This window comes from Planococcus citri, chromosome 4, assembly GCF_950023065.1.
Source record: "Planococcus citri chromosome 4, ihPlaCitr1.1, whole genome shotgun sequence".
Classification (NCBI taxonomy): domain Eukaryota; kingdom Metazoa; phylum Arthropoda; class Insecta; order Hemiptera; family Pseudococcidae; genus Planococcus; species Planococcus citri.
In genome coordinates, this window is record NC_088680.1 from 6,642,197 (window position 1) to 6,656,000 (window position 13,804).

At 33.2% G+C, this 13,804-nt stretch overlaps 1 protein-coding gene across 1 annotated transcript; it reads left to right on the forward strand.

The window, feature by feature from the left end:
* The first annotated feature begins 5,423 nt into the window (after positions 1–5,423).
* On the forward strand, positions 5,424–13,485 carry LOC135845496 (fibroblast growth factor receptor 2-like). Its single transcript, XM_065364081.1, has 21 exons — positions 5,424–5,674; positions 5,772–5,904; positions 6,133–6,267; positions 6,408–6,581; positions 6,695–6,804; positions 6,933–7,137; positions 7,230–7,375; positions 7,463–7,598; positions 10,140–10,283; positions 10,394–10,487; positions 10,761–10,846; positions 10,950–11,074; positions 11,176–11,320; positions 11,423–11,582; positions 11,661–11,757; positions 11,847–12,081; positions 12,150–12,415; positions 12,510–12,703; positions 12,780–12,920; positions 13,092–13,197; positions 13,272–13,485. The coding sequence occupies exons 3-21, from the start codon at positions 6,213–6,215 to the stop codon at positions 13,389–13,391; spliced, it is 2,739 nt and encodes a 912-aa protein (XP_065220153.1). The 5' UTR covers positions 5,424–5,674; positions 5,772–5,904; positions 6,133–6,212; the 3' UTR covers positions 13,392–13,485.
* Positions 13,486–13,804: the final 319 nt, after the last annotated feature.

Genomic DNA, 13,804 nt, shown 5'->3' on the forward strand with positions numbered 1-13,804 from the left:
CTCTGAAAAAATGGCTAAACGTAAGTACTAAAAAAAGCATTTTATTCAATAGATGAGTATATGGACGCTGTTACATAACTGAGTACATTAGAAACTGAACTTTCAGCAACTACTTGTAATTTTGATTTATCATCTTTCAATATTCATGATCATTCAAACAGCGTCATTGTTTCTTTTTTTATTTTTATGTATAACCGATAATTTTTGGATGTTATGTGGTAAATAATTCTAAGAATCTTTATAAATGTACAAGAAATCTCACTTTTTTTATAATGTATTGTTTTCTGATTCATGTACTTAATTATGTTTTTTTTTTTTTTTATTTATTTCTTATTTGGTTTTTATTATTTTCATTGAATGCGTCTATTTGGATATCTGTGCTGATCCTATGCCTCTATAGTGCTGTACATGGCGCATTTATTTCATTTTATTTCATGTTATTTAATTTCATTATTCATTCTTTTTATATATTGATAATTTCCTACACTGTTAGTACATAAGTCGACTTTGTAAATGCAGCAACGCTGCCGGTTTTTTTTTTTTTTTTTTTTAGCAATTACCTATTGAGATTTCTCGAAAAAATACACAACTTTGTAGCCTGATTGCCCGAGAATGCTGGAATTTGGAGAAAATCTGTTTGCAGCGTTTTGAAGCTGTTTGAGAGAAATATCAGAAAATATTTCCGGAAATTTCCAAACAATAAAGTTGAGCTGTTTTTTTTTTTTTTAAATTACAAGTTTCAATAATTTGCCAAATTTTGTAACGATATAGATAGGTAGTTAGGTACATTTTTACGATGGGGTTACAACTTTGAACTTTTTGCATTTGCGATGAGATTAGAAAAACAAATGAGGTGGGTGAGGGAAGGGATGAGAAGGGAAAAGTATAAAAATTTTGATAAAGGGCAAAAAAAGTGAAATATCGTTTTATTGGTTTTCGAAAGCGCTTGAATACGAATATTAACGCCTTCTCTCCCCGAATTTCGGTCCCCTAAATTTCATGAAAATTGAAGATTGAAAAAATTGTGTGACATTATGGTTTATCGGTTTTTTTGGGCCAGAGGCGTAGCCAAGGGGGGTGGTCTGGACCCCCCTTAAGCTCAGGGTCGCCGTTATTATTTGAAGATTAAAATTTCTCCACTGCATATGCATTGAAAAACCCCCATTTTTTAGACCCCTTGAAGGGTCCATTAGTCGATTTGGGCTTAAAATTGGTTGAAATGAAAATCCCGAAACCGGAACCGATTTATCCTGGAACCAAAAAAAATTTTCCAATACCGAAACCGAAATAAAAATCAAGAGGAACAAAACTAAAACAAATCCAATCCCGAAATGAATAAATTTTGATCCAAAAACTGAAACCCAATCCCGAAATTGTTTCGGACTCACAGCTCTGGTAAAAATATGACGTTATTGATAAATTTTGAAAATTTTCGGTCTAGAAAGAAGCTTATTTGCCGACTTTTTCGAAACTTAATAGCACATTTTTGAATATTTTAGTACAGTTTTTCTATTTCTAAATTTCTGCACCTGTTCAAGATAGAGGTAGCTAACTCTTAACCTACATGGATTATGATAAATTTTCAAAAACTTCGGCCTTCACTTCTTCGCTCAAGCCTGTTGATTTTTCTTTTTCAAAATCAAACTTTCTGATGGTTTTTTACTTCTCAAAACACGAAATTTCGAGAGCTCTTGCCCTCATTTTGTTTGGGCTTTTTTGCTTTTCTATTTTAGACTTGAAATTTCTAAAAAAAATCATTCAAATTCTGAAATTTTGAAGCCAAAACAATCAACCTCCTCTTATAAAAAAACGTTGTCCTTTCACATATTAAAATGAGAATTTTCAAACGCTTTTGCCCTAGCTACGCTAGGACTAATTTGTTTTGTTCTCTTCCTAGAATAATAAGATGCACCTTTCTCACAAAACCAAACCTTCCCCTCCAGATATGCTCTGGCTACGCCACTGTTTTTGGGGAGCACTGAATATTTTTCTAGTGACGACAATGATAATTTTATTCCACGAAAAATAATCATTTCAATCATTTGTTATACATCCGTCGGGATCCAGAGTGATTTCTGTGAAAAAACCACTTACATTATCTCGATAACTAGGTGTAACTGGAAACTATCAAAACCAACAAATTATAAAATGATAATTTGATAAAATAAATCAAAAACGGATGGTAAGTATTATCAGTAAAGCGAAGTACGTATCTCTATCTACTCATCTTCATCACAACGATGAAATTAATCATTGAAAATTCCCATGTTGATTAAAAACACAACAACAGGAAGTCACTTAATCAATAATCATCGATGACAATTTTAGAGGGACAAAACGTGGAAAATAACTACAGGGAATTGATCTTTCCCAAAATCTTGACACGACGTGAATTTTCCAAATTGAAAGTCAAACGAATTGAATTTTTTCCGCCCCAGGCACAGAAAAAATGACATCTTTTTCGATTCTGTTCATATACTCTCTGAGCAAATAGCTGGTATACCTTATTTTTCAAAGTTGGAATTTTGCACTTTCCACCTACCAAAGTTGTCCCCTCGGGTTAGGAATCAATTCCCTATTTTCTATTTTCCCCCTATCTGCAAAAAAGTGGTGCCATTAGCCCCCCCAAACTGAAAAAATAAAAAAAATTACAAAAAAATCAATTGATCAAAATTCTTTGTTTCTGTGGCAGAATTTTTCCAATTTCTAAATAACCCCTTTGTCGAGAAAAAACTTTCTCCTGCCCTTCAAACCATTTGGTCCCTTAGTAAAGAGCCCTTCAAAGTTGAAAAAAATCACAAAAAATGAGAATACATAAAATCAGGGGAAAATTTTGAAAACACAGTCTCATACATATACAAATTAGGATTGTTCTACATATAATTCCTTTTCAAGAAAAAATCTTTGTTGAACCCCCAAATGATGTTGGCTCTCTTCAATAGAGCACTCCAAATTTGGAAAAAATAAAAAATTAAAAAAAATTGATGTCTGAAGAAAGAGCCTTTCAGGATAAGATAGTAAAATCGGCACTTTCACCGATTTGATTGAAACTCACCCAAAATATTAGTTTGGATGTAAAACTATCCCAAAAAAATTTTTGAACCGAACTCCCTCCCAGCCCTCCCTAAACCACCCCCCGAAAAATGTTCCCATACGTGCTCAAAATTCAAAATTCCCGTTCTCCGAAGGGGGTGGTCCAAAAATTTTCAAACTTTCACAGAAAATAGTCACTAGATTGATGCGTGAGTGGAATTTTTTTCGAAAAATTGTTAGTAAAAAGCATAAAATCAGTTGAAAAAACACAATTTTGAAGGGTAAATACGAAAGGAGGGGGTTGAAAATTCTTTTAGGTATAGCTCTGTTGTTCACCACACCACTCTAGAAAAGATTCACCAAAAAAACCTGTGATGGCAACAATGATATTTCAATAGGGTTTTCAAAAAAAAAATCCAAGTTTGAGAGCGTGCGATAGATGAAGTTTTCCCACGGTGGTGTCGTGGAACAATGTTGACAAAACGCGCGGTAATGCTGGAGATGCATTTTTTTTCAAACTTTCTTTTTTTTGACCATGTTGCACCCCCCCCCCCCTTTGGGACGTTGGGAAAATTATATGTTATACCTTAGGATGTAACTAAATTTCTGAGAAAATTTCGCAGAGGCCCCCTCCCCGTTCTTTTCCTACGAATTTTTGAAATTTTGACCCCCCCCAACCCCTAAATATGACATTTTTTTTCGAAAAAAATTCCACACACACCTATCTAGTGACGGTTTTCTGTGTAAGCTTAAAAATTGTTAGACCACCCTCTTCGGGGAACGGGAATTTTGAATTTTGAGCACCTATGGGCACATTTTTCGGAGAGGGTGGGGGGGGGTGGTTCAAATTTTTTTGGGATGGTTTTACATCCAAACTAACATTTTGGGTGAGTGAAACCAAATCGGAGAAAGTGTCGATTTCATCATCTTACCCTGAAAGGCTCTTTTTTAAAACAATTTTTCAACGTTCTGAATGTTTCTAAAGAAGCACATTTTCATGAGAACCCTCGCCTTGGTCCTCCAAATAATGTTGGTCCCCTTGCATGAAGCCCCAAAGTTGTAAAATATCGCCAAAGATGTAAAATTGAGGTCTGCAGGCACAAATTATTTGAAAATTTTTCATCACTGAGCAAAATACTACTTACTTCTATAAACAGGTATCTTTTTTCACTTTTTTGGGGGGGAGGAGGGGGGAGGGACACATAATTCTCAAAAGTTGTAAGTCCGTAATTTTTTGTACTCCCCCCCCCCACCACAAACAGCCTAAAAGAATTGATTTTCGCTTTATATCTGTTCAAAATAAGCCTTCTTTTTGTTCCAAAAGTCCTGTTTTTTTTTTTGCCAAACTTGCTAATAAATTTTTGTTTTTTTTCTGCCAAATTTTCTCAAGTCAAAAAGTACCTATCAAAAAACGTTCCTTTTTTGGTAAAATTGTGAAACAATCCAATTTTCGTCAAAATCGTCAAGAAGTTTCCATTTTTGGCGAAATTGTCAAAGGGGTCAATTATTTGCCACAATTGTCAAACAGTCCTGTTCTTGGCAAGATTACCCAAGAAACCACTTCTTTTGCCAAAATTGTCAACAAATTCCCGTTTTTTGTCAAAATTGTCAGAAATCGTCAATTTTTGCCAAGTGGATAAAAAAAAGTTGTAATTTTTTTTTGTCAAAATTCTCAGGAAGTAATTTTTTAAAGAAATAGTCAAATGGTCGCAATTTTTGCCAACATTAATAAGAATTCTATGTCTTTTTGCCAAAACGTCCAAAAAGCCATTGATTTTTGCCTCGACTGCCTAAGAAGTTCTCTTTTTTGTCATAAAAGTTTGCCAAATAGAGTCCTGTTTTTTTAAACAAAATTGTTCAAAAAGCTTCTTTGTTTTGTATAATTTCATTTTCCACCCAATTTTTTCATGTTTTATGTTGCTTCATGCCTAGGGAGTAAGGACCACACACATTTTCCACTAGACGTCAAACTGTAATGATTACCTATCACCTTAGCTGATAAGATAGGTACCATAAAATGCTGAAGATAAAATCCAATGATGCATGAAATTCCCATCACTGCACTGTAAAGTCATACTTCGATAAATATAAAAAAAATAAATAAAGCGACAAGAAAACAATTTGAAATAAGTGATTCATTATTGTTATACAAAACACTCATTAGAAAAGGTACCTACGACTACCTAGCTCTTCTGTGCAAATTGTGAATTTGCGATGATCTCACGAATATTTTCACATTCGAGACGTAAGAACAAAGTATTAATTTTTTTGATTTTGATGCAAAATGATCTACCTCCTTCTAACCTAATAATCCAAATTCACAGATGGCGTATTCTTATGGTTATGCATCGTCATCGCATCTTGTTCATTGGTAAAGTCACAAAATTCAGGTAAGATTTATTTCACGCATAATTTTTTCCAAATTTCAATTGACATCTTTCGAACCCAAGGTTGAAGTTGAATTTGTATTGAATTTTCAGCAGAATATCACAACGTAAGCATACAATGCGGTGAAACATTGAAATTTCCAGAAAATGGCATAAAAGCAGAAAATGGAGTGAAGTGGTATCATTTATCGAGAGAAAATTTACAAAAAGAGCTTACCAGTACAGGAAATCAGTTATCTACGTTCGAAGTTGAGGTTCGTTTTCTTTCCTAAAAACAAATAAAAAAAAAATGATTCAAATCAAGCAGGTAATTCGCTTCAATACTATTTTTTGTATAATTTTTTGGGGTAGAATTTGCTGAAAGTTTCATTCCTTCATATACAAGGGGTGTCGATCTACGACGCAGGATGGTATTCTTGCCTCAGGCAATCAGAAAAAACCAAAGAAATTCTTCATAGCATTTGGTTAGATGTCCACTGTGATGGTAACTATTTCAATTATTTTTTAAATCCCTAATTCAATCTAGAATTATATTTTTTAAAAACCAATGATTTCTTCAACTATAAAAGCTTTCAAAAATTCGCATTTCAAGAAATAAAAAAACAATATTTTTTATGTGAATTTTTTTTCGTTTTCAAAAATTAGAATGCGAATGATTAGTTTTTCAGAAATTTCAAAAGTAAATTTGATTTCAATGAGAATTTTTATTCAGGCGACGAAGAAATCCAATTCCGCAGGAAAAAAACACAAAAGATCCAGAATGGAGAAGGAAGTCCTTTTATCGCCAGAAAAATGTACTTTATTGAGAATAATGCGACGATGCTAACGTTGTTCTCTTTTTCCAGAGGTAACTATCTGAAACAGCCTAAACAGCTGAACATTTTTGTACCTTTCAGTTTTGTGAAATATGCCACGAAAGAGCCAAAAATAAGTTGTCGTTATACATTTAAAAACAATCCTTGCTAAAAATAATGAATCGGTTTTCAGGATATCCGCGACCATTCAATAATACTTGGTACGAGAATGATAAACTAATCAGTAGTGACGTTTTAAGGATACCTTTACATGTCGGTGAACTCAAAGTGCCCAAAAAATACATCAATAAGATTTGCAATAGAAATGGCTGCATACATGAAAGATACACAGTCAAATTTTCAACAGGTAAGGTAACTTTACGCCAAATTTTTGCAAGTCACCAAAAAAAAACAAATTTCAAACAGTGCATCTGATTACCTATATCTAATAATTTTCAACTCATTTCAATCTACCTACAGGAAATGGAAAAATTGAACTGGAAGAAGACCAAGGTAAATTTATAGATTTGCGTTGTGAATTTTTATCAAAGTCTCCGTGGATTTCAGAATGGGTTTTTAATAACAGTATAGTGAGTTGTAGCCTACTATCAAATTTTTATCTGAAGTTGTAGTTCATCAATCAATTCGCTCAAAACCCGAATGGGTTTTGTTTACTTTTATTTTATTTTAATGCCTACCTATGCTTTAAAATAAACAGCAACTAGGGAAGGTAGATAATGCCCCCACAACTAAATACACCTTCTTTCCGATAAGCAAGATAGTCAATCACTATGAAGGCGAATTCGAATGTAAAGCGAATGATGTAAATTTCAAATGGGAAAAGAAACGTATTTTTTATTTGAAAGTCGTCAAACGTACTATTAGCCCATACTTGAATATCAGCTCAATTGGTCGAAGCTCGAGTAAGCATATTATCTCTACACTTATTTGCAAAATAATCTTTGTACTTGTATCAACGTAACAACTCAAAATACCTACTCAAGTAATTTGTCAGTGAGCCAGGTTAGTGCAAATTGCACTAAAAAAGTAGTATTTTATTGTCACACTGGAGAAGAGGAAAATGAAGGAAGGTGGTATCGCTTTTCGAGCAACAACTCTCGAGACATGGATTCAGATCGTAGAGATAAATTTATAGTCCAAGTGAGTGTTTTTTTTTTGTATCTTTGAAAACTCCTAAACCGAAAAGCATCGCAGATTGTTTTATTCTTGTTGTGTGTTTTTTTTTAGTCATTGTACAACAAAAAGGGGTACTTCCCAGAATTTATATTTGGTTCGATATCGATCTACGACGTGGGACTTTACACATGCCTAGATCAGAATAATAATATCGTCAATACTACTTGGTTGGATGTCACTTGCTCTGGTAATAATCTCAAAACTTTTAAATTTATGAAATTTCTAGAAATGACTTTTTTTGGAAGTTGAAAAAATTTTGGCTGAAAACTGCCAAGGACAGAAATTTTTAGCAGTGAAATAATTTTCAACCCCATTTCTTAAAGGGGTTAGAGGTGAACTATCGATCTGAAAATTTTGTCATGAGAGTTTTGAATCCCAAGGATTAGTGATGTTATGAGCATATGCTCGCCGAGCATATGCGCGCATTTGCGCCCAAAAATTTTGAGCAAATGCGCGAAATATGCGCGATGAAAAAATCATGCGACATATCAAAATACACGCCAGAGATCGCTATTGATGAATAAACTGATAAAAACGCTATAAACTCAACTCACCTCGCCCAAAGTCAGAAAATGAAATGATTTGAGCCATTTTTACTTTATTTCAACAATTTCTCGGTAAAGAGTGAATAAGGATCATATTTCATTGGTTGATTTCAAAATTCTAGCCGGAGGCAGATTCACCCTCTAAAATCAGCAATGCTTTTTGAAAAAAAAATCCAGAAAACATACCAGAAAACAAATCAAGCATGATTGATCATGTTATTGAAAATCAGAATGAATCGATTTTTGGAGTACGATTGATCAAATTTTGATCATGATAATTTTTTGATCTGTGAATATATTTTTGGGGCAAAAATTGATTCTTCGTTACTAACATGATCCATCAAATTGAATCGAAAGCCGAAAATTAATCGATTTTTTGGATTCGATTAATCGATTCTCGATCACGAACAATTTTCGATCGTGAAATGTATTTTTGGAACCAAAATTGTTTTTTTTGTTCGAAAATGACAATGATCGATCATATAGAATCGAAAATCGCAAATAAATCGATTTTTGATTGTGATCAATTTTTGATCTGAAAGTCAATTTTTGAAGCAAACGTTCATTCTTCGTTACTCACATCATCCATCATATTGAATCGAAAGCCGAAAATCAATCGATTTTTTGAGTTCGAGTAATCGAGTATCGAAAATCGCAAATGAATCGATTTACAATCATGATCAATTTTTCATCTAGAAAGTCTACTTTTGGGGCAAAAATTGATTCTTTGATACGACCATTTTCCACCACATTGAATCAAAAGCCGAAAATTAATCGATTTTTTGTGTTCGATTAATCGATTATCGAAAATCGCAAATGAATCGATTTACGATCATGATCAATTTATGATCTGGAGGTTTATTTTTCCTCGTTACAATCACATCGATCGAAAATCGAAAATCAATCCATTTTCGAGGTTTGATAAATCGATTATCAAAAATCGTAAATAAATAATAATCGATTTTTGGTGATGATCAAGTTTCGATCTGGAAGTCTACTTTTTGTGGAAAAATGATTCCTCGTTACTAACGTGATCCGTCACATTGGTCGAAAATCAAAAATGAATCGAATTTTTGGGGTTCAATTAATCGATTCTCAAAAATCGCAAATAAATCAATTTTTGATCATGATCAATTTTTGATCTGGAAGTTTAATTTTGGGACGAAAATTGATTCCTCGTTACGATCATATCGATCGAAAGTCGAAAATCAATAGATTTTTGAGGTTTGATAAATCGATTATCAAAAATCGTAAATAAATCGATTTTTGATAATGATCAAGTTTTGATCTGGAAGTCTATTTTTTGGGGAAAAACTGATTCCTCGTTACTAACGTGATCCATCACATTGGTCGAAAATGAAAAATGAATCGATTTTTGGGGTTCAAACAATCGATTCTCGAAAATCGCAAATAAATCGATTTTTGATCATGATCAATTTTTGATCTGGAAGTTTATTTTTGGTGCGAAAATTGATTCCTCGTTACGATCATATCAATCGAAAGTCGAAAATCAATCGATTTTCAAATCGATTATCGAAAATCGTTAATAACTCCAATCCTAATTTTTGATCATGATCAACTGTTGACCTGGAAGTCTATTTTTTGGGGGGAAATTCATTCTTCGTTAAACATGATCCATCATATTGAATCGAAAATTAAAAATTAATCGATTTTTGGGGTTCGATTAATCGATTCTCGATTGCGAACAATAATTATTAATCAAAAAGTTTATTATTTCTTTATTTCAAGCATGACAGATCGCATGAAATCAAAAATCGCATATAAAACGATTTTAGGATTCGATAGATCGATTTCTGATTGGGAAATCTCTTTTTCATGGTCACAATTCGACTACTTTGTAAAAGTGACTTCAGAAAAAAAAAAATACTTATCGTCCAGTGTCTCACCTATGCCATTGCTATCAAAATCCAAGACCACTTTCAGCATCCTACTGACTGGTTTAAAAGCGACTCGCTTACCTATTTTGGGACAACTTCGTACATTTTGAAAATATGTTCATCCCAATATCGTTGCATTAATTAATTCAAAAACATCAAAGAATATCAATTCTCACATCGGAGAATTTCGTAAAACAGTGATGCCAATTTTTCGGCCATTATTGACGATCTCAAAAAATCGAAATTTGATAAGTTTTATTCATATTCAAATTGAAAACTGTTTAGGTAGTACTGATACTGACACAAATCAACACACGCAAAATCAAATTGAAAAAATCCAGAACGGTAAAGCAGCACCATACATTATTCGTAAAATACTCTCAGTTACCAGCGATGGCACTTCACTCAGATTTTGGTGTCCGTCTAGAGGTATGACTGAAACACATAAATGCTCATACTTTCCTATACTATGGGCTCTTAAACGAAAAATCTGCCCTCAAATTATCGTTCAACTAACTGTACATTTCCATTCTGAACAGGATATCCGACGCCTACAATCAATTGGATAAAAAATACTCACGAAAATATACAAAATGAAACAGTTACTTTATTACTACCAGGGTCAGTCAATAGGTAAGTGTACTAAATATGTAGGCTACGTTCTAGATTTTGAATGGTTAAATCATTTTTTTTTTTTACTAAAAATTGGCTCCTAAAAGCTGCCTAATCATTTGATTACACTCAAATCAATTTTCTATGGTACTGTTGGGGGGGGGGGGTCATTCATATCAATTAAACAAGATTTCTGCAGGGAATCCTCTGGTTTTTTTGGCAAAAATTTTTTCTAACGAAATTATATATTCACACTTAATTTACCCATCATAATTAATTACCTATACATACTAGGGCACAAAAAAATCTGGAAAAGTACACTTGCTCAGTATGCAACGAAAATGGCTGCATAAATGAAACTTATCTGGTTGAAATAAAAGGTGAGCTAATGATCGATTTTTTATTTGCTAACTAGGTACCTCTACCTACCTATATAAATGTTACAAAATCTGATGATATTATCACTTTTTTTTTCATAAACAGAGAATGCAATCATTTCACTGAATGTAACTGTGAATCAGAGGATCGAAATCGGTTGTGAATTTGACTTCACATCGCCATTCACATTGGAATGGTATTTCTATAATGAAAGCGAAAATAAAACCCTTGTAAGATTTTTGGTCTACCTGTATAATTATCTACCTATAAATACAAATTCAAGTACCTATCTAAAGTTCAATTGACTTTGGAAAATTATACCAACCAATAGGGAACATTCTATTTTACACCTGAAGAAGTATTCCATTATTATTCGATCGATGTTGCGATGCATTCGGATGAAGGTACATACGAGTGTAAGGCGAACAATTCAGAAAAGAAAATTCAACGTCGTTTTTATTTACACATCACCAACAGTGAGTTTTTAAATCCAGTAACGATGAATATAGATACTTAGATTATGTTGATCCCAATTCACAAAAAGTAATCAACTAAGTAAAATACATTTTTATGTACAGAGACAAACCCATCCACAAATAATTCCTCGGCCATTCTTGAAACTGCAAATGGTGTATTTACCGGTACTTATGGTTTTATTTTTGTGGCGTCATTTTCATTAATTTTATTATTAATTGGGATAGTATTCTACACAATTATCGCGTACCGTAAATTAAACCAGTAAGTTGAGAAAAAAAACAGAAGTGATCTAAGTAAGTAGGAACGAGTTATTAACTCAAGAAAATTCTTATTTTAAAGAAAGCGAAAATTAGAGAAAACAGAGATGCAGCAATTTGTAAAAAAGATCATCGTTGAAAAACACATCAACATCAATAGCGATATGCCAGATTGCTTGGTTCGTATTCGCACAAATCTCCCAATTTTTCCAGTTACAATAATCTCGACATATTATTGAGTTCTCAATCTTACTATAATTTTCCACAGAACATGCCCACTGTTTCAATCCAACGCATACAGACTGATATCGTCACAGGTGGTATGGTCTCCAATGACGAATACGAAATATCGATCGATCAACGATGGGAATTTCCCAGGAATAATTTACGTCTCGGAAACACTTTGGGTAAAGGTGAATTTGGCAAAGTCGTTCGAGGTGAAGTGTTGAGCATTCCAGGACAGGAAAACGTTACAACAACAGTTGCTGTGAAAATGCTCAAAGGTTCGTTTGCCTTGTAAAACAAGTAATGGTCGGTTACTCACTGATAATATTCTGATGTCTTTTTTTAGACGACCACACAGACAACGATGTGATAGATTTCGTATCAGAAATGGAGCTGATGAAGTTGATTGACCATCACCCCAATATTTTACAATTGATTGGCTGTTGCACTCAAAAAACCCCTTTGCTCATATTAACCGAATACGCTGCCAAAGGAAACCTCAAAAATTACCTCCAGAAACTTCATATTCAACACGAAAATGTGCCAGAAAATACTCTGATGAAATATGCTCTGCAAATTGCACAGGGCATGGAATATCTCGCTTCCATCAAAGTACCTACCTACCAACATCCTCACCATTTCTCATTTAAAAGTAGGATAGATTTCTAAAACAGTGCCTACTTATGTAATTGGTCTCCATTTTTAGTGCATTCATAGAGATCTAGCAGCTCGAAATGTCTTGGTAATGGTCGACTTGACGATGAAAATAGCCGATTTCGGCCTAGCCAGAAATATTCGCAATAAAGACTATTATAAAAAGACATCAGCAGGCAGACTTCCCATTAAATGGATGGCTCCTGAAGCAATACTTCACCACCATTATACCACCAAATCGGACGTGTAAGTTGTAAAAATTGCACCAATTACAACAAGAATTATTATTAACTTTCATCTCGTTACATGCAAATGTACATAGATGGTCTTTTGGAATATTATTTTGGGAAATTGTTACATTGGGAAGTGAGCCATATCCTGCGATGAAAAATATGGCCGAGCTGCTTCAAGCTCTTTCAAAAAATTATCGTATGGAGAAACCTCCAAATACTTCATCAAAAGTGTGAGTATTTAGATTCGTAGCATACTTTTCTTTTACACCCTTCCTTACCTACCCAGTACCTAGCTATCTAAAATACTTTGTAACCATTTGAAGGCATGAATAATTGAAATTCCCATTCCCTCTACATATAAAAATACCTAGATAATCATTTTGATACAATTTTAAACACAGATACAACTTCATATGGGATTGTTGGAAGTATGAACCGGAACATCGTCCAGACTTCTCGACTGTTGTAGAAATTTTGGAAGCATTATTAACAAATACTGAATCGAAGGTAACAATCAGCCCAAACATATCATTAACAGCTTAAAATACCAACACTTTATCACCTTTAATTTTAAATTCTAGCTCAATGATCAATCAGAGGATACAAAAAATACGTATCCATCTGAATCAGATGAAATAATTAGCACATCAGAATCTAGTGAAAACACGAATGATGCTGAACAACATCACTTGATACCTTAATACTTAGTATACACGGGTAAATAGGTACCTACCTAAGTATACCATTAGTTTTGAAATTAAGATTATAACAGTCCAAGTGTAAAATAAATTAAATAGGTACCTACGTAGTTTCTTTGATTTTATACTCAGTTGCAATCACCTATTACGGTTTTAATGTAATTTGATGAATTTTCTTTCGCGATTTATAATATGTATCTCTCTTAAAGGCCCACGTGAATCCTGAAATGCGATGTAAAAATGATTTCGCTTTTTTGAATACGATTATTTAAATGAATCAAAAATACTGGTGATGAAACGTTGGTCAATAGCACTTTTTCAAATAAATAAATAAATACATCTTTAAAAAAATTATTATTTTTTTTTCAAATTCATTTTTTTATTTTGTCATTTTTATTCATTTAAATTGAACGTTT

Excerpts from the sequence above, each read along its gene's own strand:
- LOC135845496 (XM_065364081.1), top strand. The coding sequence starts at position 6,213 with ATGTACTTTATTGAGAATAATGCGACGATGCTAACGTTGTTCTCTTTT. Across the intron at positions 10,847-10,949 it reads TTATCTGGTTGAAATAAAAG|AGAATGCAATCATTTCACTG; the intron begins GTGAGCTAATGA and ends TTTCATAAACAG. Across the intron at positions 11,321-11,422 it reads TTATTTACACATCACCAACA|AGACAAACCCATCCACAAAT; the intron begins GTGAGTTTTTAA and ends TTTTATGTACAG.